The sequence below is a fragment of the Tachyglossus aculeatus genome, chromosome 3 (genome assembly GCF_015852505.1).
Source record: "Tachyglossus aculeatus isolate mTacAcu1 chromosome 3, mTacAcu1.pri, whole genome shotgun sequence".
NCBI classification, from domain to species: Eukaryota; Metazoa; Chordata; class Mammalia; order Monotremata; family Tachyglossidae; genus Tachyglossus; species Tachyglossus aculeatus.
Genome location: NC_052068.1, coordinates 33,711,456 through 33,736,944, shown reverse-complemented (window position 1 = coordinate 33,736,944; position 25,489 = coordinate 33,711,456). Strand labels below are relative to the sequence as shown.

Sequence of the window (25,489 nt, the reverse complement as noted above, 5' to 3'; positions counted from 1 at the left end):
CCTGCTCTTCCCTCACCGGGCTGCCCCCTCTTCCCCCCTGCAAAATGGGGTTGCAGGGACAGCTGCCAGGCCAGCAACAGAGACAAAACCACCTCATCCTTCACTAGCCAGGGACGCTCTCTTCTTCCAACTGTAACTTCATCTCATTCTTCCTGGACACAGGAAGGCCAATGATATTCTCCGCTTCTCTGCTTTGTTAAGCACTTACTATGTGCCAAGCACTGTTCTAAGCACTGGTGTAGATACAAGGTAATCAAGTTGTCCCACGTGGGGCTCACAGTCTTAATCCGCATTTTCCAGATGAGGTAACTGAGGCACAGAGAAGTGAAGTGACTTGCCCAGGGTCACACAGCAGACAAGTGGCAGAGCATTACACCAGAGGAATCCCGGTCTGCTACGTTAATCAATCAACAGTATTCACTGAGCACTTACTGCTGCCGTCAGAGCACAGTACTAAGCACTTGGAAAAGTACAGTGCAACAGAGTTGGTAAATGTGAACCCTGCTGAGAGCTCACCTCCTCCAGGAGGCCTTCCCAGACTGAGCCCCCTCCTTCCTCTCCCGCCTCCATCCCCCCCGCCCTACCTCCCCACCTGTATATATATTTGTACAGATTTATTACTCTATTTATTTTACTTGTACATATTTACTATTCTATTTATTTTGTTAATGATGTGCATCTAGCTTTACTTCTATTTATTCTGATGACTTGACACCCGTCCACATGTTTTGTTTTGTTGTCCGTCTCCCCCTTCTAGATTGTGAGCCCGTTGTTGGGTAGGGACCCTCTCTATATGTTGCTAACTTGTACTTCCCAAGCGCTTAGTACAGTGCTCTGCACACAGTAAGTGCTCAATAAATATGATTGAATGAATGAATGAATGAAAGGAGCTTACAGTCTACATGGGAAGACAGACATTCATATTGATTAGGAATAGAATAATAAGGTAAATAATAGAGTAACACCTGCGTGTTGTGTGACTTTACGCAAGTTACTTAATTTCTCCATGCCTAAGCTTCCCTATTTATAAAATGGGGATTAAATACCTGTTCTACCTCCCTTTTAGGCTGGAAATCCAAGGTGGGACAGGGATTCTGTCCAATCCAATGACCTTAATAATAATAATAATAATAATAATAATAATGGCATTTATTAAGCTTTTACTATGTGCAAAGCACTGTTCTAAGTGCTGGGGAGGTTACAAGGTGATCAGGTTGTCCCACGGGGGACTCACAGTCTTAATCCCCATTTTACAGATGAGGGAACTGAGGCACAGAGAAGTGAAGTGACTTGCCCAAAGTCACGCAGCTGACAATTGGCGGAGCCAGGATTTGAACCTCTGACTCCAAAGCCTGTGCCCTTTCCATGAGATCTAGTACCTACCTCAATTTCTAGCACAGCCCTTGGCACATAGCACTTACATCATTATTATAAGGGGATGCTTAGGAACCAGCATTCTTACATAGGACTGGCACAAACTCTCAAAACATTAGTCTTGACTGCAGGATGTGGTTTAGTTTGTCCTGGGAAGGGTTGGGTCAAAATCAGAACTTCACAGCGAAAAACTATTTCAAAAATGCCGCTTCGTGTGCATGGGTCCAGCCATGAATGATCCTGGCCAAATCTAAAAGATCTCTGAGCATTTTCTGCTTTTCAGTACCTGGTCCTTCGATCTCAGCCGTAGGTGGTGAGGACAAATAAAATGAGAAGCAGCATGGCCTAGTGGAAAGAGCCTGCTCCTGGGAGTCGCAAGACCTGGATCCCAGCTTCACCACTTTCATTCACTCATTCATTCAGTAGTATTTATTGAGCATTTACTGTGTGCAGAGCACTGTAATAAGCGCTTGGGAAGTACAAGTTGGCAACATATAGAGACGGTCCCCACCCAACAGCAGGCTGGGCCAAGTCAATCAATCAATCAATCGTATTTATTGAGCGCTTACTGTGTGCAGAGCACTGTCCTAAGTGCTTAATAATAATGGCATTTATTAAGCGCTTACTATGTGCAAAGCACTGTACAAGGTGCTCAGGGGGCTCACCGTCTTAATCCCCATTTTACAGATGATGTAACTGAGGCACAGAGAAGTTAAGTGACTTGCCCAAAGTCACACAGCTGAAAATTGGCAGTGCTGGGATTTGAACCCATGACCTCTGACTCCAAAGCCCGTGCTCTTTCCCCTGAGCTACGCTATTGTGCCTCAGTTTCCTCACCTGTAAAACGGGGATTAAAACTGTGAGGCCCATGTGGGACATGGACTCTGTGTCCAACCTGATTGTCTTGTATCTACCCTATCTCTTAGTACAATGCCTGGGACATTGTAAGCACTTCACAAATACCAAAAAACAAACAAAAAAACCCTTCAAGAAATGTGTTAAAAAATTTAAAAAAATATAACAAATACAAGGACACATTTAATCCTCCTCACATTAATTGAGTCTTTAAACAATATAACAAAACAGATATTAGCCCACTGTTGGTTAGGGACCATCTTTATATGTTGCCAACTTGTACTTCCCAAGTGCTTAGTACAGTGCTCTGCACACAGTAAGTGCTCAATAAACACAATTGAACGAATGAATGAATACATTACGTGCATTACAAGTATCTCTGAGAGAAAACATCCTTGATTTTGAAACAGAAGAACACCAATACATTCTGGCCTCAGAAGGAGTATTGAGGTACTTAGGTAGCTAAATAGGATCTGTGGAACTCACCCCAGTTACTGAGATCATTTGATCCAAGCTACACCAGACTTTTAGCTAATATCAACATTTTTTATTATAATTAAAACCTATCTCCCAAATAATCTCCTGAATATAGTTTTTTTTGTTGTTGCTGCTGTTTTCTCTGTCCTGAGATTCATTGCAGTCCCCTGGAGACTTGCTCTATTCTCTTTCCTCTCCCAAGAAGCTCAGGAGAATACCCAAAGTCTTCAGCGCTTAGAACAGTGCTTTGCACATAGTAAGCGCTTAACAAATGCCATCATTATTATTATTATTACTCAGACTTGCAACACGGTTGGTTCCTGAAAACTGCATCTTAAGTCAATACGTTATCAATTCGGAACAAGTTTTCTCAAAGGAATGTTAAAAAGGGGGTTATTTCTACCAAAATGACCAGAATGATGGACTCAATTATATAGTTGTTCCTGAATAAACTTCCTGCATCTGTACTGAGACAGAGAGTGTCCATGAGAGGGAATCTGGATTACTCCAGCAGAGGGAAAATGTCCTTGTGGATTCCAGCCCTTCCCAGTGACTCTGCCTGGTGATCAGATGACCCCCTTGCCTCTTCCGCCCGCTGCACTGACCTCCCACGCCCTCTTTAAACTTTCTCCCCCATTTCCTCCCCACAAAACAAGGCTTTGAAAAAATTGCTTTCCCATTTCCCATGGCTTCCGTGCACTTCCCGCAACCCACAGCTCATGGTTGCTGCCCTAAAGAAGCCCAAACTGTTGTGTTCATCTGAAACAGGGTAAACTTAGAAACAGAAGTGCTGTTCATCTTAACCAAAGAGTCCACAAGGCAGGCATTTGGGAAGCAGGGTGAGATGGTTTGGCTTCCTCCTCATCTTTGCCTTCTGTAAAGTGGGCTAATTCAACAGGGAATAGGATAATAAGCTAAAAAGCCATTGAACTCTCCAGAGAAGAGTGTCACAGTGACAGGTGACTATTTACCTTGACAGGAGGCACTGAATTTCTGTAAAGTCCAGGGTACCCCCTCTTCAGAGAGATTTCCCCTCAGTGAAAGAGCACGGGCTTTGCAGTCAGAGGTCATGGGTTCGAATCCCGACTCCACCACATGTCTGCTGTGTGATCTTGGGCAAGTCACTTAACTTCTCTGGGCCTCAGTTACCTCATCTGTAAAATGGGGATTAGGACTGTGAGCCCCACATGGGACAACCAGATCACCCTGTATCCTCCCCAGTGCTTAGAACAGTGCTTTGCACATAGTAAGCGCTTAACAAATGCCTATATTATTATTATTATTATTTCAAATTGATCTGAAGGATGATTTTGATTCTGAAAGAGAGAGTGTGTGTACCTGTGAACATGTGTGTGTATCTGACTATACAATTATGTGTATAATTTCTTATATTATAAATTGTATAATTTAAAGATAGGGACATAAGGTGGAAGAGTCCCAACTCCCTAATAGCAGCGAGGTTCTCTGAGGGTAGTTGGTAAGAAGGAGCTCTAGATGCTTTTTCTGTGGTTAATGTAGTGATGTGGGCCTGAATCTCAGACTGCTTGCACTAGAACCCCCCGATTCTCACTGGCTCAGAAAATAAAACAGTGTGGCTTAGTGGAAAGAGCCCGGGCTTGGGAGTCAGAGGACGTGGGTTCTAATCCCGGCTCTGCCACTTGTCAGCTGTGTGACCGTGGGCAAGTCACTTAACTTCTCTGTGCCTCAGTTACCTTATCTGTAAAATGGAGATTATGAGTGTGAGCCCCATGTGGGACAACCTGATTACCCTTCCTTCCTCTCCCCCTCGTCCCACTCTCCATCCCCCCATCTTACCTCCTTCCCTTCCCCACAGCACCTGTATATATGTATATATGGTTGTACATATTTATTACTCTATTTATTTATTTATTTATTTATTTTACTTGTACATTTCTATCCTATTTATTTTATTTTGTTGTTATGTTTGGTTCTGTTCTCTGTCTCCCCCTTTTAGACTGTGAGCCCACTGTTGGGTAGGGACTGTCTCTATGTGTTGCCAATTTGTACTTCCCAAGCGCTTAGTACAGTGCTCTGCACATAGTAAGCACTCAATAAATAAGATTGATTGATTGATCTACCCCAGCTTGGCTTGGCACATAGTAAGCGCTTAACAAAATATCATAATTATTATTATTATTATAAAAATAAAATAGGGAGATCCAGAGCAGCAGCCTGTCATTTGTTTGGGTCACACCTTCAGTGTCAAATGCTAGGTTTATAGGTTAATTATAAAAATAATAATGGTGGTATTTTGTAAGCACTTGCTAAGTGCCAGGCACTGTTCTAAGCATTGAGGTAGATGCAAGGTAATCAGGTTGTCCCACATGGGACTCACAGTCTTCATCCCCATTTTACAGATGAGGTAACTGAAGCACAGAGAAGTCAAATGACTTGCCCAAAGTCACACAGCTGATAAGCGGCGGAGCCGGGATTAGAATCCACGACCTCTGACTCCCAAATCTGGGCTCTTTCCACGAAGCCAAGCTGTTTCTCTACTAGTGGAGCTGGAGAAAACGAGCCCCGGAGGCTTTATCCCAGGATGGAAAGAACCTGTGACGTGAAGAGAAACCCAAGAAGCCATTGACGGGAAATGATTCCAACACACGCAGTCCTGGACTCCTCCTAATTAACTCAGGGTGGGGGACATTTGGCTAGGGAAAGACGGATTTCAACTGTTCCCTTAAGGAGAGTAGCCTTGTAAAACCAAGGCCTGCTGGCAATGGGGTAATAGGCATTGTTTACCCAGTGTTTGAGTCTCCATGAGGAAAATAAACAACCAAATCCAAACTTTTCGTAATGGGCCTAATAAAATTGTTATCATCAGTCAGATAATGCAGTGTGTAGAAAGAGTACAGGCTTGGGAATCAGAGAGTCTGGGTTCTAATCCTGGCTCTGCCTCTTACCTGCAGTGTGAACTTGGGCAAAACACTTAACTTCCCTGTGCCTCAGTTCCCTCATCTGCAAAATGGGGATTCAATACCTATTCTCCCTCCTAATATACTGTCCTCTCCACGTGGGATCTGATTATCTTGTATCTATCTTACCACTTGGTACGGTGCTTGGCACATAGTACTTAACAAAATACCATTATTATTATTATAAGAGGAAGATAGGTGACCGGTATTTTGTGTCACCATTTCACATCAGTCAACAAATGTTATTTTTTCAATGGTATTTGTTAAACACTTACTATGTGCCAGGCACTGAACTACCCACTGGAGTGAATACAGGAGCTAATAGGGTCAAACACAGTCAATGGGGCTCACAGTCTTAATCCTCATTTTACAATTGAGTTACCTGAGGCACAGAGAAGTTAAGTGACTTGCCCAGGGACACACAGCAGACACGTGGAAGAACTGGAATTAGAAACCAGGTCCTTCTGACTTCAAGGTCTGTGCTGTATCCAGTAAGCCACTCTGCTTATTGAGCACTTACTGTGTGCAGAGCACTTGGGAGAGAGCAGTACAACTGAGTCAGCAGACATGTTCCCAGCTGCTTCCTCCAATTCTCTCCCTGACCCCCTCCAATCTGGCTTCTGTCTCCTCCACAAAAACTACCCTCTCAAAGATCACCAATCCTCATCAATCGTATTTATTGAGCGCTTACTGTGTGCACAGCACTGTACTAAGCGCTTGGGAAGTGCAAGTTTGCACCATATAGAGACAGTCCCTACCCAACAGTGGGCTCACAGTCTAAAAGGGGGAGACAGAGAACAAGACCAAACATACTAACAAAATAAAATAAATAGAATATAATAAATAGAATAGAATGATCTTCTCCTTACCAAATCAGTGCCTGGCACACTGTAAGAGCTTACCAAATGTGATTATTATATTATTATTATTATTATTATTATTATTATTATTAAATTCAATGGCCTCTAACTCCATCCTAAGTCCATCTCAACCTCTCAGCTGTTTTCAGCATTGTCGACCACTCCCTTCTCCTGGAAACATTATCCAACCTTGGCTTCACTGACAATGTCTTCTCCTAGTTCTCCTCCTATGGCTGTTCTCTTCTCTCTGGCTGTTCATTCTCAATCTCCTTCACATTCTCCTCCTCTACCTCCCACCCACTAGCTGTGGGAATCCCCTGGCTTTGCCAAATGCTTGCTGTTTTACCTTGGGCAAGTCACTTAACTTCTCTATGCTTCAGTTCCCTCATCTGTAAAATGGGCATTAGGACTGTGAGCACCATGTGGGCTCTGCATACTGTAAGCGCTCAATAAATGTGAATGGATGAATGAATGAATGTGGGACGTGGACTGCATCCAACCTGATCAGCTAATATCTACCCAGCACTTATTACAATGCCTGGCACATAGTAAGCGCTTAACAAATACCATAAAAAAGAGGAAAGGGTGGGTTATATAAGAGTGATAAGAGTGATATTATATTGAGTGATATTTCCTTCCCAGACTGAGGCCTTCCCAGACTGAGCCTCCTCCTTCCTCTCCCCCTCCCCATCCCCCACATCTTACTTCCTTCCCCTCCCCACAGCACCTGTAGATATGTTTGTATGTATTTATTACTCTATTTATTTATTTTATTTGTACATATTTATTCTATTTATTTTATTTTGTTAATATGTGTTGTTCTGTTTTGTTGTCTGTCTCCCCCTTCTAGACTGTGAGCCCGCTGTTGGGTAGGGACCGTCTCTATATGTTGCCAGCTTGTACTTCCCAAGCGCTTAGCACAGTGCTCTGCACACAGTAAATGCTCAATAAATACAATTGAATGAATGAATGAATGTATTTTGAAACAGACAGGATTTGGTGACAGGTTTAATATGTGGGTTGCGTGAGATAAATGAGTCGAGGATAACGTCAAGTGCACGGGCTTGCGAGATAGGGAGGATGGTGGCAGAGTCAGGATTAGAACCCAGGTCCTTCTGACTTTCAGGCCTGGGGTCTATCCCCTAGACCGTGCTTCCCAAGCATATCCTATCCCACCGTAATTACTGCATCATCCTGTATTTTGCAGTGTGTTAGCCCACTGCCTGCCAACTATTTAACCACCATGTGAATATCATATCATTTTGAACTCAATATCCCGGAGACCAATGGCTCCCACGAGTTAGCTCCCTGCTCAGGACTGACTGGATTCCTGAGGTCTCCTTGGCTCTCAGCATCTGGAGCCAGGGTGGTCCTCTGGTCCTCCAGCCTAGTGGAAGTCCCTCCCTTTGGAGCTGCTGCATCGGCTCCCAGCCCCCTGTTCCTTGGGAAAGTGACCTCCCAGGGTCACCCAAGGCAGACAGAGTCTGAGAGAGACCTGCCTGGCCCCCGGCCTAGATGCTGCTGGGTGAATCCATTACTTCCAACTCCATCACACCTGTGGGGATTGGGTAGGGAATTAGCATCTCCAGGGAATAAAGCAGAGGAAATCAAGTGTGGTCGTTTGAACTAGTTTGAGGGCAGGGCTGTGAGGAGCGAGGGAGAACTCTAAAGGTAAGCAGGCTTTACTGGATAGGCAGATAACTGGAAATTCTGTAGCAGTGCCAAGCTCTCAGAGAGAGGGGCACTACTACCTGTGAGTCTCCAGTTGGTCATGCTATTTGGTTTTGCTGGATCTGTGGGACAAAAAAATGTCCTCTCAGCCTCTTCAATATCTGTAGCCTTAACTTATGTACCTATCTGTTCATTCATTCAATTGTATTTATTGAGCACTTATTGCATATATATATATATACATACATATATATCTGTTGCATTCTCCCAACTCTCTGAGTGCAGTGCTCTGCACATAGTAAGTCCTGGCTCAGTGGAAAGAACCCGGGCTTGGGAGTCAGAGATCATGGGTTCTAATCCAGGCTCCACCACATAGCGGCTGTGTGACTTTGGGCAAGTCACTAAACTTCTCTGTGCCTCAGTTACCTCATCTGTAAAATGGGGATTAGGATTGTGAGCTCCACGTGGGACAACCTGATTCTTTCATTAATCCATTCAATTGTATTTATTGAGCGCTTACTGTGTGCAGAGCACTGAACTAAGCGCTTGGGAAGTCCAAGTTGGCAACATATAGAGATGGTCCCTACCCAACAGCGGACTCACAGTCTAGAAGGGAGAGACAGACAACAAAACAAAACATATTAACAAAATAAAATAAATAGAATAAATATGTACAAATAAATAGAGTAATAAATACGTACAAACATATATACATATATACAGGTGCTGTGGAGAGGGGAAGGAGGTAAGGTGGGGGATGGGGATCTGTAAAATAGGGATTAAGACTGTGAGCCCCCCATGGGACAACCTGATCACCTTGTATCCCCCCAGCACTTAGAACAGTGCTTTGTACATAGTAAGCACATAATAATAATAATAATGGCATTTATTAAGTGCTTACTATGTGCAAAGCACTGTTCTAAGTGCTGGGGAGGTTACAAGGTGATCAGGTTGTCCCACGTGGGGCTCACAGTCTTAATCTCCATTTTATAGGTGAGGTAACAGGCACAGAGAAGTGAAGTGACTTGCCCAAAGTCACACAGCTGACAGTTGTCAGAGCCGGGATTCAAACCCATGACCTCTGACTCCAAAGCCCGGGCTTATTCCACTGAGCCACGCTGCTTCTCTGGTATTAACAAATACCGTCATCATCATACCACTGATGGATTGATAGCTGTAACTTATTTATATTGTCTGTCTCCCCCATGGACTGTAAGCTCATTGTAGGCAGGGACTGAGTCTACCAACTCCATTGTATTGTACTCTCCAAGGCTGTTAGTACAGTGCTCTACACACTGTAAGCACTCAATAAATGTCATTGATTCTCTGAGCAAATTTTTTTAATGGTATTTGTTCAGTGTTTATTATGTGCCAGGCACTACACTAAGTGCTGGGGTAGATACAAGATAATTTGGTTGGACACAGTCCTGTTGCCACAGAGGGCCCCTCACAGTCTTAAACCCCTTTTTACAGATGAGGTAATCACAGAGAAGTAAAGTGACTTGCCCAGGGTCACAGGGCAGACTGTGATTAGAACCCAGGTCCTCTGACTCCCAGCTCTGTCCTCTTTCCATACGGCTACATTGCTTCTCACAATGTGAGCTCCCCACTAGACTATCATTCATTCAATCGTATTTATTGAGCGCTTACTGTGTGCAGAGCACTGTACTAACTGCTTGGGAAATACAAGTTGCCAATATATAGAGACGGTCCCTACCCAACAACGGGCTCACGGTCTAGAAGGGGGAGACAGACGACAAAACAAAACATGTGAACCGGTGTCAAGTCATCAGAATAAATAGAAGTAAAGCGAGATGCACATCATTAACAAAATAAAATAAATAGAATAGTGATGATGATGATGGCATTTATTAAGCACTTACTATGTGCCAAGCACTCTTCTAAGCGATGGGGAAGTTAGAAGGTGATCAGGTTGTCCCACGGGGGGCTCACAGTCTTAATCCCCATTTTACAGATGAGGGAACTGAGACACAGAGAAGTTAAGTGACTTGCCCAAAGTCACACAGCTGACAATTGGCGGAGCCAGGATTTGAAGCCATGACCTCTGACTCCAAAGCCCATGCTCCTTCCACTGAGCCACACTGCTTCTCAATGAGCAAATACAAGTAAAATAGAGTGTAATAGAGAATAAGTGTACAAGTAAAATAGAGTAATAAATCTGTACAAACATATACAGGTGCTGTGCGGAGGAGAAGGAGGTAGGACGGGGGGAGAGGAAGGAGGGGGCTCAGTCTGGGAAGGCCTCCTGGAGGAGGTGAGCTCTCAGTAGGTCTTTGAAGGGAGGAAGAGAGCTAGCTTGGCGGATGTGTGGAGGGAGGGAATTCCAGGCCAGGGGGGGGAAGTGGGCCGGGGGTCGATGGTGGGACAGGTGAGAACGAGGCCCAGTGAGGAGGTTATCGGCAGAGGAGCAGAGGGTGCGGGCTGGGCTGGAGAAGGAGAGAAGGGAGGTGAGGTAGGAGGGGGTGAGGTGATGGAGAGCATTAAAGCCCAGGGTGAGGAGTTTCTGCCTGATGCGCAGGTTGATTGGTACCCACTGGAGATTTTTGAGGAGGGGAGTAACATGCCCAGAGCGTTTCTGCACAAAGAAGCTCTTTGAGGGCAGGATTAAGTACTTTCCCAGGCACTTATTACAGGACTCTGCCCAGAGTTAACAATAAATACTCTTAGTGCTTTGATTTTCACAAGGCCCTACCCTACACACTCCCCCACTCTCCCTTCTCCTCCTCCAGCCCACCCTTCTCTGTCCTTTTCACCTCTCCCACCCTTGCATAAGTTTCCCTCTGTCCCTGTTTCCCTCATGCCTTTATCTTGGGTTAACCTGGACTCCTCCTTATTCCCAGCCACCCACGTTCCCATCCCCCCCACTTCTTTTTGCCCCCAATAACTCTCCATCTGTTTCCCATCCTCAGCCCTGCCTCCCTCAGCCCCTCACACCCCTATCTCTCAGCCAACTGGCCTGCTTTTACTCTATGCACCGAGTCTCTAGCAACCCTGCCCCATCTCCCACCCCCCTTACTCCTTCCTGGCAGCCCCCGCACCCTCTCTTTTTCACCTCAGGATGGGCCACTGAAGAGCTGATTTTCTTTCAGGGAGGGAAGGAGGGAGAGATGAAGCTCAGAGCAACTTTCACCCAACAGCAGACTCTCCCAGCTGAACACAAACCTCCACATTATTTAACCCTGCTCTTCCCCTGTGATCCAGCTGTGCAGAAGCTCACCACAGCTGGCTCCCCTCTGTCCTACTTGAGTTCTTTGCCTGCTGGCTGCTTTTCTTGAAATCCAGATGGCTTCCCAGCAGTGGCCCCAACAGCAGGACTTTCCCGCCTGCAAGCGTCACCCATCCCCCTTCCCCCCCTCCATGCCCCATTCCAGGCTCTCACTCCTCTGCTCGCTTCTCTCCACCCTCCTCTTCTTCTTCTTCTTCCTTTTCCCCTTCTTATTCCTTCTCCTCCACCTCTGTCCCTCACCTGAGCTGGACAGAATCCTTCCGAAATCCAGGCCCAAAGGACTCTTTGAAACAATACAGGATCAGTGGGTAGAGTGCTTGACCAGAGTTGTAATGATAATGATGGTATTTAAGTGTTTGCTAAGTGCTGGGGTGGACGTAGAACAATCAGATTGGACACAGTCCTTGTCCCACATGGGGCTCACAGTTTAGGAGGGAGGGAAAAAGGGAATTTATCCCCATTTAATGGATGAGGAGATGGAGACAACGGCGGTTCAATCAATCAGTTGTATTTATTCATTTCATTCTTTTCATTTAATCATATTTATTTAGCACTTTCTGTGAGCAGAGCACTATACTAAGCGCTTGGGAAGTGCAAGTTGGCAACAGATAGAGACGGTCCCTACCCAACAACGGGCTCACTGTCTAGAAGGGGGAGACAGACAACAAAACAAAACATGGAGACAGGTGTCAAAATCGTCAGAACAAGTAGAATTAAAGCTATATGCACATTATCAACAAAATAAATAGAATTTATTGAGTGCTTACTGTATGCAGAGCACCGTACTAAGTGCTTGGGAAAGTACAGCATAACAATGTCTGACTTGCCCAAGGTGCACCCAGCAGGCCGGGGCTTCTGACAGACTGGCTTCTGTGCCACCCATTGGACTCAGTGTCCCATTCTGGGCTCTCTGGACACCTGAGACCAGCTCATTCTGAGAATACTGATCTCAGGCTGGGAAGGAAGGGAATGAAGAGCAGTGTGGCCTAGTGGAAAGAGCACAGGCCTCGGAGTCAGAGTACCTGGGTTCTAATCCTGGCTCTGCTCTGTGACCTTGGGGAAATCACTTAAATTCTTTGTGTCGCTATTACCTTGTCACTAAAATGGGGATTAAGACTCTGAGCCCCACGTGGGAATGGGCTGCATCCAACCTGATTGTCATCCCAGTGTTTACTGAAATGCCTGATGCATAGTAAGCACTTAACAAATACCACTGGGAAAAAAAAAAGAACAGACATCTGTTTGGCTTCTTGTGTTTTCCATCCTGGATTTTGGCCCTCCTCGAAGGGGGTTTGCAGCAGAGATGACAAAGAAACCCAGGGTGTTTTAATAGGCAGGCAAGTCTTCAGGAAGTGTGGTTGCGAGAATTTTGTAACCTCAAAACTTAAGAAATCCTCTACGTATTCCTTCCCCGTAAGGCTAGTTGAGATGGAGTGTCGGTTTGAACAAAGGGCTGTGGGTTGTGGAAAGAAAGGGTCAATCCAGGAGAGCCTCTCTGAAAGGGCCAGGAGAATCAGGAAACAATCAGAATAACTGTAAGAATTGGTAAGTGCTTACTAAGTGCCAAACACTGTGCTGGATGCTGGGGAGGTAGAGGACAATCAGATCAGGCACAGTCCCTTTCCCACACAGGGCTCACAGTCCAAAGAGGAGGAAGAACAGGTATTTGCATCTCATCTTCCTGATGCGGCTCAGAGAAGTTAATCGACTTGCCTAAGGTAACTCAGAAAGCAAGTGATGGAGCCAGATTTAGAAGCCGGAGCCCTGGGCTCTTTCCAGGCTATGTCCCTGTCCATCTGGTCCTAGTCTTACAGGTCAAAAATCCCCCCAGTAGAAGCCCACCCTCATGAAAAGCAGCATGGTGTAGGGGATAGAGCACAGGCCTGGAGGAGTCAAAACCTCATGGGTTCTAATCCTGTGTGACCCTGGACAAGTCACTTCACTTCTCTGTGCCTCAGTTACCTCATATGCTAAATGGGGATTGAGACTATGAGTCTCACATGGGACAGGGACTCTGTCCAACCCGATTTGCTTGTATCCACCCCAGTGCTTAGTACAGTGACTGGTACTTAGCAAGCGCTTAGTACAGTGCTCTGCACACAGTAAGCGCTCAATAAATATGATTGATTGATTGATTGGTACATAATAAGCACTTCTTTACAAATACCAGAATTATTATTATTATCATTATTAAATGAGGGGAACTTTGGAGTTGAGGAGAAGATGAGTAGACCATCTAGCTATGGGTTGGAGTGATTTTTCTCCTTTCTCTGTGGTTTGGCGTCGGAAGAGGAGCCTAGCACGTTAGATCACCTGTTTGTGAAGAATCGCCTCTCCATTTGGTTGCTGTTTTCTGCTGTTTTCTGCACTTCTGCAAAGTGAGACCTGTGAGGTTCTGGCGAGGCACAAAGACTGAGCCTGGCTGGGGCTCGGAGACTCCACGGATCGCTCTGCCCCACACTTATTGCGAGTTGCGATTGTCTCGGGTCCTTAGGGAGGGTCTTTGCTGGGCTCAGCGGAGAGGAGAGAGAGCAAGCAAGAGAGAGCCGCAATGTTGGGCTGTGGTTGCCATACGTGCCGGAGACCCCGAGCATCGAATCTAGACTGTGAGCCCACTGTTGGGTAGGGACCGTCTCTATATGTTGCCAACTTGGACTTCCCAAGTGCTTAGTACAGTGCTCTGCACACAGCAAGCACTCAATAAATACGATTGAATGAATGAATCCGATGGCTGATTTGGCCCCATCAATCTCTCTGCCTGCTCTATTCACTCTTGCAGATGCATTCAATCAATCATCAATAAGTGCTATGAATTGAGCATTTACTATATGCAGAGCACTGTACTCAGTGCGTGGGAAAGTACAGTACAACGGAATTAGCAGATACGTTCCCTGCCCATAATGAGCTTACAGTCTAGAGGCGGATTCAGACATTAACATAAAATAAATAAGTAATTTTTAATATGTAATTCAGAGATATGCATGTGAGTGCTGTGTGTTGAATATCAAATGCCCAGAGGTCACAGATCCAAGTGCGTAGATGATAATAATAATAATAATAATAGTAGTAATGATGGCATTTATTAAGTGCTTACTATGTGCAAAGCACTGTTCTAAGCACTGGGGAGGTTACAAGGTGATCAGGTTATCCCATGGGGGGCTGACAGTCTTCATCCCCATTTTACAGATGAGGGAACTGAGGCACAGAGAAGTTAAGTGACTTGCCCAAAGTCACACAGCCGACAAGTGGCGGAGCCAGGATTTGAACCCATGACCTCTGACTCTGAAGCCTAGGCTCTTTTCCACTGAGCCACACTGCTTCTCTATAGAAGGGAGAGATGATGCAGAAGATTGCATAGATCTCCCCTTCCCAGCTTCTGTGTTCGCTTGGAGAATGCTCTTTCCAAATCATCATCATAATCATAATTATGGCATTTGTTAATAATAATAATAATAATGCCATTTATTAAGTGTTTACTATGTGCAAAGCACTGTTCTAAGTGCTGGGGAGGTTACAAGGTGATCAGGTTGTCCCACGGGGGGCTCACAGTCTTAGTCCCTATTTTACCAATGAGGTAACTGAGGCCCAGATAAGTGAAGTGACTTGCCCAAAGCCACACATCTGACAATTGGCAGAGCTGGGATTTGAACCCATGACCTCTGACTCCAAAGCCCGTGCTCTTCCTACTGAGCCACGCTGCTTCTCTTGTTGAGCGCTTACTATGTGCCAAGCACTGTACTAACCTCTGGGGTGGACACAAGCAAATCGGGTCGGACACAGTCCCTGCCCCACGTGGGGCTCACCGTCTCAATCCCCATTTTACAGATGAGGAACTGAGGCACAGAGAAGTGAAGTGACTTGCCCAAGGTCACACAGTAGACAAGTGGCCGAGCTGGGATTAGAACTCATGACCTTCTGAATCCCAGGACCGAGCTCTATCCAGTGTGCCACGCTGCTTCCAAGTGCAGAATCCACTGCCTTGAGGCAGGATGGGGGAGAGTTAGTCATATTTATTGAGCGCTTACTGTATGCAGAGCGATCAATCATATTTATTGAGCACTTACCGTGTGCAGAGCACTGTACTAAGCGCTTGGGAAGTACAAGTTGGCAACATATAGAGACAGTCCCTACCCAACAGTGGGCTCGCAGTCTAGAAGGGGGAGGGCACTGTACTAAGCACTGGGGAGAGTTCAGTACAATACAAAACAGACACATTCCCTGCCCACAAAGAGCTTACAGTCTAGAGGGGGAGACAGGCATGAATATCCCCTGCAAGCCCCACCCAACCCCCCCAATTTGTAAGCCCACTGAGGGAGCTCATCAGCCCCTCGAGCCTGTTTCACACCAGCTTCTGGCCCAGGTTAGCTCTGACCACTGCTTGGGTCACCTGGTCCCCCCAGTCCAGACTGGCTGGGAAGAGTTGGTAAAGTGCAGGAACAGTGTGGCCTAGTGGATAGAGCATAAGCCTAAGAGTCAGAGGACCTGGGTTCGAATCCAGGCTCCGCCAGTGCTTGCTGTGTGACCTTGGACAAGCCACTTTACTTCTCTGTGCCTCGGTTTTCCAGCTGTAAAATGGGGATTAAATACCTGTTCTCCCTCCTACTTAATAATAATAATAATAATGCGTGGCTCAGTGGAAAGAGCACGGGCTTTGGAGTCAGAGGCCGTGGGTTCAAATTCCGGCTCCGCCACTTGTCAGCTGTGTGACTTTGGGCAAGACACTCCACTTCTCTGGGCCTCAGTTCCCTCATCTGTAAAATGGGGATGAAGACTGTGAGCCCCTCATGGGACAACCTGATTACCTTGTATCTACCCCGGTGCTTAGAACAGTGGTTTGCACATAGTAAGCCCTTAACAAATACCAACATTATTATTATTATTATTATTATTATTATTATTAATGGGATTTGTTAAGCACTTACTATGTGCGAAGCACTGTTCTAAGCGCTGGGGGGACACAAGGTGATCAGGTTTTCCCATAAGTCCCATGTGGGACAGGGACTGTGTCCAGTCTGATTAACCTGTATCTACCCCAGCACTTGAAACAGTGCTTGACACATAGTAAGTAACAGACACAATAATAATAATAATAATAGAATAATAAAAGTGCAGTGTTACTGGGCAACCTGGTAGGAAGAACCATTGCATAGACTGTAAGCCCCCCTTCTAATAATAATAATAATAATAATGATGGTATTTGTTAAGCACTTACTATGTGCAAAGCACTGGGGAAGCTACAAGGTGATCAGGTTGTCCCACAGGGGTCTCACAGTTTTAATCCCCGTTTTACAGATGAGGTAACTGAGGCACAGAGAAGTTAAATGACTTGTCCAGAGTCACACAGCTGACAGTTGGCAGAGCCGGGATTTGAACCTATGACCTCTGACTCCAAAGCCCGGGCTCTTTCCACTGAGCCACACTGCTCCTAGACTGAGAGCCCATTGTTGGGTAGGGATTATCTCTATCTGTTGCCAAATTGTACTTTCCAAGCACTTAGTACAGTGCTCTGCACACAGTAAGCGCTCAATAAATATGATTGAATGAATTAATTCATTTTCCAGGAAGTCAGTCAATCAGTCGATAACATTTATTGAGTACTTTCTGAATGCAGAACACTCTACTGAACTCTTAGAAGAAAACAGTACAGTTAGGAGCCATGACCCCTGCCTTCAAAAGAGTTTACAATCTAGCAGGGGAGACCAACATTTAGATAAATGACAAGTAGGAGGAAGTAATAGGCTATATAAAATAGGTGCTCAAACTCTACTTGGGTCATTCATTCAATTCAGTCATATTTATTGAGCACTTTGTGCAGAGCACTGTACTAAGCGCTTGGGAAAGTATCAAGTACTTTGGTACTTGGGCAGTGCAGTAGGGCCGGGATGACAGAAAGAGGGACATAAAGTGGAGATGCTCCCCAAAAGGGAAGGGCAAAAGCCAGGAATAATAATAATTATTGTTATAATAAACTGTGGTAAGAATAATAATAATAATGGTATTTGTTAAGCACTTTATGTGCCAGGCACTGTACTAAGTGCTGGGGTTGATACAAGTAAATTGGGTTGAACACAGTCCCTCTCCCATGTGGGGCTCACAGTCTCAATCCTCATTTTACAGACCGGGTAGCTGAGGCCCAGAGAAGTTAAGTGACTTTTCATTCATTCATTCAATCGTACTTATTGAGCGCTTACTGTGTGCAGAGCACTGTACTAAGCGCTTGGGAAGTCCAAGTTGGCAACATATAGAGACGATCCCTACCCAACAGTGGGCTCACAGTCTAGAAGGGGGAAACAAAACATATTAACAAAATACAATAATTAGAACAAACATGTACAAATAAGATAAATAGAGTAATAAATACGTACAAACATATATACATATATATATATATATATACATAAATACTTGCCCAAGGTCACTCAGCAGACTAGTGACAGAGCCGGCATTAGAACCCATGACCTTCTAACTCCCAAGTCCGTGCTCTACCCACTAAGCCATACTGCTTCTCTTGGTATTTCTTAAGTGCTTACTATGTGGCACTTGGGGAAGCAGCATGGCTCAGTGTAAAGAGCCCGGGCTTTGGAGTCAGAGGTCATGGGTTCAAATCCCAGCTCTGCCAAATGTCAGCTGTGTGACTTTGGGCAAGTCACTTAACTTCTCTGGGCCTCAGATACCTCATCTGTAAAATGAGGATTAAGACTGTGAGCCCCCCATGGGACAACCTGATCACCTTGTAACCTCCCCAGTGCTTAGAACAGTGCTTTGCACATAGTAAGCGCTTAATAAATGCCATTATATATATATATATATAAATGTGCCAGGCACTCTTCTAAGCGCTGGGGTGGATACAAGATATTCATTCATTCAATAGTATTTATTGAGCACTGTACAGATTGGACACAGTTTCTGTCCCACATAAGACTCACAATCCCCATTTTCCAGTTGAGGTAACTGAGGAAAAGAGAAATTAAGTGAGTTGTCCAAGGCCACACGGCAGACAAGTGGTGGAGACGGGACTAGAACCCAGGTCCTTCTGATTCCCAGGCTCATGGTCTATCTACTAGACCAGGCGGCACCCAGGTGTTCTGGAAGAGTGTAGTCGGAGGCTCCGGGCCCCCGGGGGATAGACCCTCACAATCCAGTCATCCACATCATTGACGTAGCATGGTCTAGCCCAGAAGTCAGGACCTGGATTCTAATCCTGCCTCTGCCAAGTTATTACTGAGTGACCTTGAGCAAGTCATTTCGCTTCTCGGGGCCTCAGTTTCCTCACCTGTAAAATGGGGATTTAATACCTGTTCTCCCTCCTACTTAGACTTGAAGGACAGACCCCTGGCCCACATCCTCCCCCTAGCCTGGAATCAGCAATCAATCGTATTGATTGAGCGCTTACTGTGTGCAGAGCACTGTACTACGCGCTCCCTCCACACATCTGCCAAGCTAGCTCTCTTCCTCCCTTCGAAGCCCTACTGAGAGCTCACCTCCTCCAGGAGGTCTTCCCAGACTGAGCCCCCTTTTTCCTCTCCTCCTCCCCATCCCCCCCCCACCTCCTTCCCCTCCCCACAGCACCTGTATATGTTTGTACAGATTTATTACTCTATTTATTTGACTTGTACATAGTTACTATTCTATTTATTTTGTTAATGATGTGCATCCAGCTTTATTTCTATTTATTCTGATGACACCTGTCCACATGTTTTGTTTTGTTGTCTGTCTCCCCCTTCTTGACTGTGAGCCCGTTGTTGTGTAGGGACCGTCTCTATATGTTGCCAACTTGTACTTCCCAAGCACTCAGTACAGTGCTCTGCACACAGTTAGCACTCAATAAATATGATTGAATGAACGAGAAGGACCTGATTATCTTGTACTAACCCCAGAGCTTAGAACACTGCTTGAAATAGTAGTTGCTTAACAAATACCAAAATAATAAATCAAATAATAATAATCCAGTCCAACCGAGGAGGCCCACGCAGCCTAAACACGACCCTGCGGCCCTGCATTTGACCTCTCCCCTGGGCTTGGCAGAGGCAGGAGTTGGCCAGATATGGTGGGAATTGGGTTTGGAGGACATTAAATCTAACAGGCCATGGGCCTGAGGCCACCCTCCCCTGCGGTCACCAATACCATCCAACCCCGAGTTTGCACTAATGAATCCCAACTCCGGAAAGTGTGGCTTTTTAATTACAGTGTGGAAATCACTCTCTCTTTCTCGACCCCTCTCTTCCCTTCTCTCTCCTCTCCCTCTCCCTCCTCTCCGGAATACATCATCTTTAAAATGATTCGGAGTCCTCTCCCTCATCCTCCCTACAGACCTGCCCCACCTTCCAGTAATTTACATTTGATGCCACTATAACTGTGTTCTATAGGGGGACATAACTTGTCCTTTGCTGCAGAAGAAAAGAATCACAGGCAGAGATCTTTTGTTTTACGGTGTTTGTTAGGCACTGTACTAAGCACTGGGGTAGGTGCAAATTAATTAGGTTGGACACAAGTCTCTGTCCCACATGGGGCTTAATCCCCGTTTGACAGATAAGAAAACTGAGCCACAGAGAAGTGGCTTACCCAAGGTCACACGGTATTCATTTATTCATTCAGTCATATGTATTGAGTGCTTACTGTGTGCAGAGCACTGTACCAAGTGCTTGGGAGAGTACACAATAACAATAAACAGACACATTCCCTGCCCACTTGGACCTTACAGTCTTGAGGGGGAGACAAACATTGATATAAACAAATTACAGATATGTGCATAAAGGCTGTGGGGCTGGTAGGGGGGATGAATAAAGGGAGCAAGTCAGGGTGACACAGAATGTAGTGGGGGAAGAGGAGAGAAGGGCTTAGTCAGGGAAGGGCTCTTGGAGGTGATGTGCCTTCAATGAGGCTTTGAAAGGGGAGAGAGTAATTACCTGTCAAATCTGAGGAGGGAGGGCATTCCAGGCTAGAGGCAGGACATGGACTAGAAGTCAGCGATGACATAGACAAGACTGAGGCACAGTGAGAAAGTTAAAGTTAGAGGAGTGACGTGTGTCGGCTGGGTTGTAGTGAGAGAGTAGTGAGGTGAGGTAGGAGGGGTCAAAGTGATTGAATGCTTTAAAACCAATGGTGAGGAGTTTTTGTTTGATGCAGAGATGGTTGGGCCACCACTGGAGTTTCTCGAGGAATGGGAAATCATGTCTTGAACGTCTTCATTCAGGTCTGGATATTAATGTTTGTCTCCTGCTCTAGACTGCAAGGTCATTCATCCATTCATTCATTCATTCAATCATTCAATCGTATTTATTGAGCGCTTACTGTGTGCAGAGGTCCAGGTAGGCAGGGAATGTGTCTGTTTATTGTCATAGTGTACTCTTCGGGAAGCAGTGGGAAGTATGGACTGGAGTGGGGAGAGACAGGAGGCAGGGAGGTCGACAAGGAGGCTGATACAGGAATATAGGCAGGATGGGGCAAGTGATTATATTAATATGGTAGCAATTTGGTTGGAGTGGAAAGGGCAGATTTTAGTGATATTGTGAACATGATTGACATGTGCCCCGCCCACAGTGAGCATACAGACATTAATATAAAGGATTAAATTACAGATATGTACATAAATACTGTGGGGCTTAGAGAGGGGTGAATAAAGGCTACAAATCCAAGGACAAGGGGGGTGCAGAAGGGACTGGGTGAAGAGGAAAGGAGGGTTTAGTTGGGGAAGGCTTCTTGGAGGAGATGTGTCTTCAACAAGGCTTTGAAGGTGGGGAGAGTGATTGACTGTCAGAATTGAGGAGGGAGGGTGGATCAGGCCAGAGGGAGGATCTGGGCAAGAGGTTGGCAGCCAGACAGGTGAGGTCGAGATCTTCAGAAAAAAAAAAAACCCGAGTGTTTGACCCTATCTAACAGATTTGTTTCTCATGCCTCATTTTGGAGAAAGAAGGGAGGAAAATTCATGATGAGAATTTGGGATCCAACTCAGTGTTGGAGCAGATCACAACTGGGGTTGGGGAAGAGGAAATCATCAAAACTATTTGACTTCCCCAGCAAGGCCTTGGGGAAAGATCACCCATCTGGGAGTCAGAGAACCTGGGTTCATTCATTCATTTCTATTTATTGAGTGCTTACTGTGTGCAGAGCACTGTACTAAGCACTCAGTTTCTAATACCAGGCAGCCACTTGCCTGCTGTGTGATCTTGGGCAAGTCACTCAACATTTCTGGGCCTCAGTTTCCAGTGAGAGATCCGATACCCGTTCTCCTTCTACAGTAGACTGTGAATGGGAGACAAGGACTGTGTCGATCTGACTGTATCTACCTCAGTGCTTACCAGTGTGCTTGACCCAAAGTAAGCACCTCAATTATTAGTAAATAAAAAAGCCACAACCTCTTCTCTTGAAGAGCTACAACCTTAATCAGCTGTCTGGCATTCAGGTATTGCCGTAGCTTCCTGAAGCCAAAGTGCAGTTTGATGGAAGTGATTCTAGCGCCAGAGTTTGGGTGGCATGCGATAAGCTCAGAGCTGCCTACAGGGAGAGAGGCAAGATGAGAGCAAAAATATGCTCCCCAGCACCTGGTATCATGTTCTGCTCACAGTAAGTGCTTAATAAATGCTGCTGTTGATGGAGATGACTTAGATTTGGACTCTGGAGTGGGTTAAGAAATCAAATGGTCAGTGGTATTCATTGAGCATTTATTGTGCAGAGCACTGTACTAACTGCTTGAGAAAGTACAATATAACAGAGTTGGTAGACACATTTCCTGCCCTCAAGGAACTTACATTAATTAATTCATTCATTCAATTGTATTGGGCGCTTACTGTGTGCAAAGCACTGTACTAATCGCTTGGGAGAGTACACTATAAAAATAAACAGACATACTCCTTGCCCACAACGAGCTTATAATCTATAGCGGGAGGCAGACTTTAATATAAATGAATAATTTACGGATATGTACACAAGTGCTGTGGGTCTGAGGGTGGGGTGAATATGAAATACCCAAAGGGTACAGATCCAAGTGCGTAGACAGTGAGGAAGAGAGAGGGAGTCGGGGAAAGAAGGCTTAGTCGGGAAGGCCTCTTGGAAGACGTATGAACTGAATAAGGGTTTGAAGGTAGGGGAGTGATGATCTGGTGCATATGGAAGGGGAGGGAGTGGGGAAAGGGTCGCTGGTGACATAAAAAAGATTGGGACACAGTGATGATGATGATGATGATGGCATTTATTAAGTGCTTAATACGTGCAAAGCACTGTTCTAAGCACTGGAGCGAGCTGGTTCTAAAGTAGTGAAGTGTGTGGGCTGCAATAAGCCCCTCCAGACTATAAACTCAACTCTGTTATATTGTCCTCTCCCTAGAGCTTAGTACAGAGCTCTGCACACAGTAAGTGCTCAATAAATACGATTGATTGATTGGTTGAATGGGAGATGGAGAGCCATAGCTGCTACCAGTGGGTTTAGTCTCCATTGGACCCCGGGAGAAAACCACCTATCCACCTGCCCAGAGCCTAATAGCTTCAGGCTGCAACCAACGGAGACAAAATAGTAAGCCTGGTGAGAAATTAAAGGGGTCTTTTTTCTGCCTTCTTTGTCCTCCGGATTTGGTTTATCGTGGCAATCGGGGCTCCTGGGCTAGTTGGACGGGGCCAGAGGACGGAGAGAGCATTGCTGCAAAATGTGGACTGGGCCCCTGTGCATTTGGTGCAATCTCTCATCCTATCCCAACTGGATTACTGCATCAGCATCCTTTCTGATCTTCCAAACTCCTGTCTCTCCCCACTTCAGTCTATACTTCACTCTGCTGCCTGGATTATCTTTCTATAGAAATGCTCTGGGCAGGTCACCCCCCTCCTCAAAAATCTCCAGTGGTTGCCTATCAACTTTTGCATGAAGCAAAAACTCCTCACTATTGGCTTCAAAGCTTTCCATCACCTCGACCCCTCCTACCTCACCTCCCTTCTCTCTTTCTCCAGCCCAGCCCGCACCCTCTGCTCCTCTGCCGCTAACCTCCTCACTGTGCCTCGTTCTCGCCTGTCCCGCCATTGACCCCTGGCCCATGTCCTACCTCTGGCCTGGAATGCCTTCCCTCCTCACATCTGCCAAACTAGCTCTCTTCCCCACTTCAAAGCCCTACTGAGAGCTCACCTCCTCCAGGAAGCCTTCCCAGACTGAGCCCCCCCTTTTCCTCTGCTCCTCCTCCTCTCTCCATCACCCCTACTCCCTCCCTCTATTCTACTCCCTTCTCTGCCCCGTGGCACTTGTGTATATTTGTACATATTTGTTTTATTCATGATGTGTATGTATCTATACATCTATAAATATTTAAAATATTTATTTTATTCATGATGTGTATGTATCTATAATTCTAGTAATCTATTTTGAGGCTATTGATGCCTGTCTACTTGTTTTGTTTTGTTGTCTATCTCCCCCTTCTAGACTGTGAGCCCGTTGTTGGGTAGGGATTGTCTCTATGAATTGCCAACTTGTACTTCCCAAGCACTTAGTACAGTGCTCTGCCCACATTTAGCGCTGAATAAATGCGATTGAATGAATGAATGAATTTGGCCACACCAGTCAGATTCTAACTGTCATTCCCTTTCTGACTACAGGCTCGCCCCAAAGGTGAAGGGCTGACTCCGTACCAGGGCAAGAAGCGATGTTTTGGGGAGTACAAGTGCCCCAAGTGCAAGAGAAAATGGATGAGTGGAAACTCCTGGGCCAACATGGGCCAAGAATGTATCAAGTGCCACATCAATGTGTATCCTCACAAACAGGTATGTGGTCAGAGGGGCGTTTGGGGAAGAAAGAAGCGAGAGAGCTGACCGCTGTAGTCTCAACTCTAACAGTGGCGATTAGCCACTCAGGGACTCAGTATTCCTGCCCTGAAAAAGTGGGTGGGGTGGATAATCACTGTTCCTTCTCACTTCCTGTCGAGGTAGTAGCTCTCAAGGTAGCTTTTCCGGAGGTCTGCTTTCACGCTGTTATCACCTCGCCCCTGGCTCCCTTGGGAATGCATTTGGCCAGCGGGACAAAGCCTAGACGGCAAAGCCAGGCAAAAACGTTAAATACAACCAATTAATCGATGGTATTTATTGAATGCTTAGTCCGTGAAGCACCATACTAAGCACTTGGGAGAGTCCAACATTATCCTAGGGAGACATGGTCCCTGTCTTCAAGAAGCCCAAGAACAAAAGGAGAGGAGACTGCGCCAAGAAGCTGGAGTATGGAGTTCATATCCTACCCCCCTTCCTTCTCTCCCTTCCCTTCTGAGGGCTTCACCTGTAAAATGGGAGTTGGGAAGGAGGGCTAGACTGTGAGCTCCTTGTGAGCAGGGAACATGTCTACCAGTGCTCTTGTAGTGTACCCTCCCGCGTGCTTAGTACAGTGCTCTGCACACAGTAAACACCCAATCGGTACTATTGATTGCTTGATTGAGGAGGAGGGGGAGGAGAAGGGAATAGAGTTTATGTTACTCACCCAGCCTCAAGGAGTAACCGTGAGGATTAACAGTAATAATTAGTTATGGTATTTGTTAAGCGCTTATGATGTGCCAGGCACTGTACTAAGCGCTGAGGTGGATACAAGCAAACGGTGTTGAACACAGCCCCTGTCCCACATGGGGCTCACAGTCTCAATCCCCGTTTTACAGATGAGGTAACTGAGGCACAGAGAAGTGAAGCAACTTGCCCAAGGTCACACAGCAGACAAATGGAGGAATCAGGATTAGAACCCGCTAGACTGTAAGCCCATTGTGGGCAGGGATTGTCTCTCTTTATTGCTGCATTGTACTTTCCAAGTGCTTAGTACAGTGCTGTGCACACAGTAAGTGCTTAAATACAATTAAATGAATGAATGAATGAACAAACCCATGGCCGCCTTACTCCCATGGCCATGCTCTATTCATTACACCATGCTGTTATTATTGTTACTATAATTATTATTATTGTTATTATTATATCTGTTTAGCACTTACTTGTGTCAAGCACTGTTCTAAGCTCAAGGGTAGATACCATGTCATCAGGTCAGACCATCCCTGTCCCACACGGATCTCACAGTCTAAATGGGAAGGCGAACAGGTATTGAATCCCCATTTTACAGTTGAGGA

General features: G+C 45.7%; 1 protein-coding gene across 3 annotated transcripts in view; it reads left to right on the top strand.

Annotated features, from left to right (window-relative positions):
* ZCCHC24 (zinc finger CCHC-type containing 24) overlaps positions 1-25,489 on the top strand; it is a 178,737-nt gene that overhangs the window by 137,584 nt on the left and 15,664 nt on the right. For all 3 annotated transcript variants that reach the window (XM_038744435.1, XM_038744436.1, XM_038744437.1), the window contains exon 3: positions 23,994-24,158. In XM_038744435.1, coding sequence (XP_038600363.1) covers positions 23,994-24,158 — 165 coding nt within the window. The remainder of the gene's footprint in view (positions 1-23,993; positions 24,159-25,489) is intronic.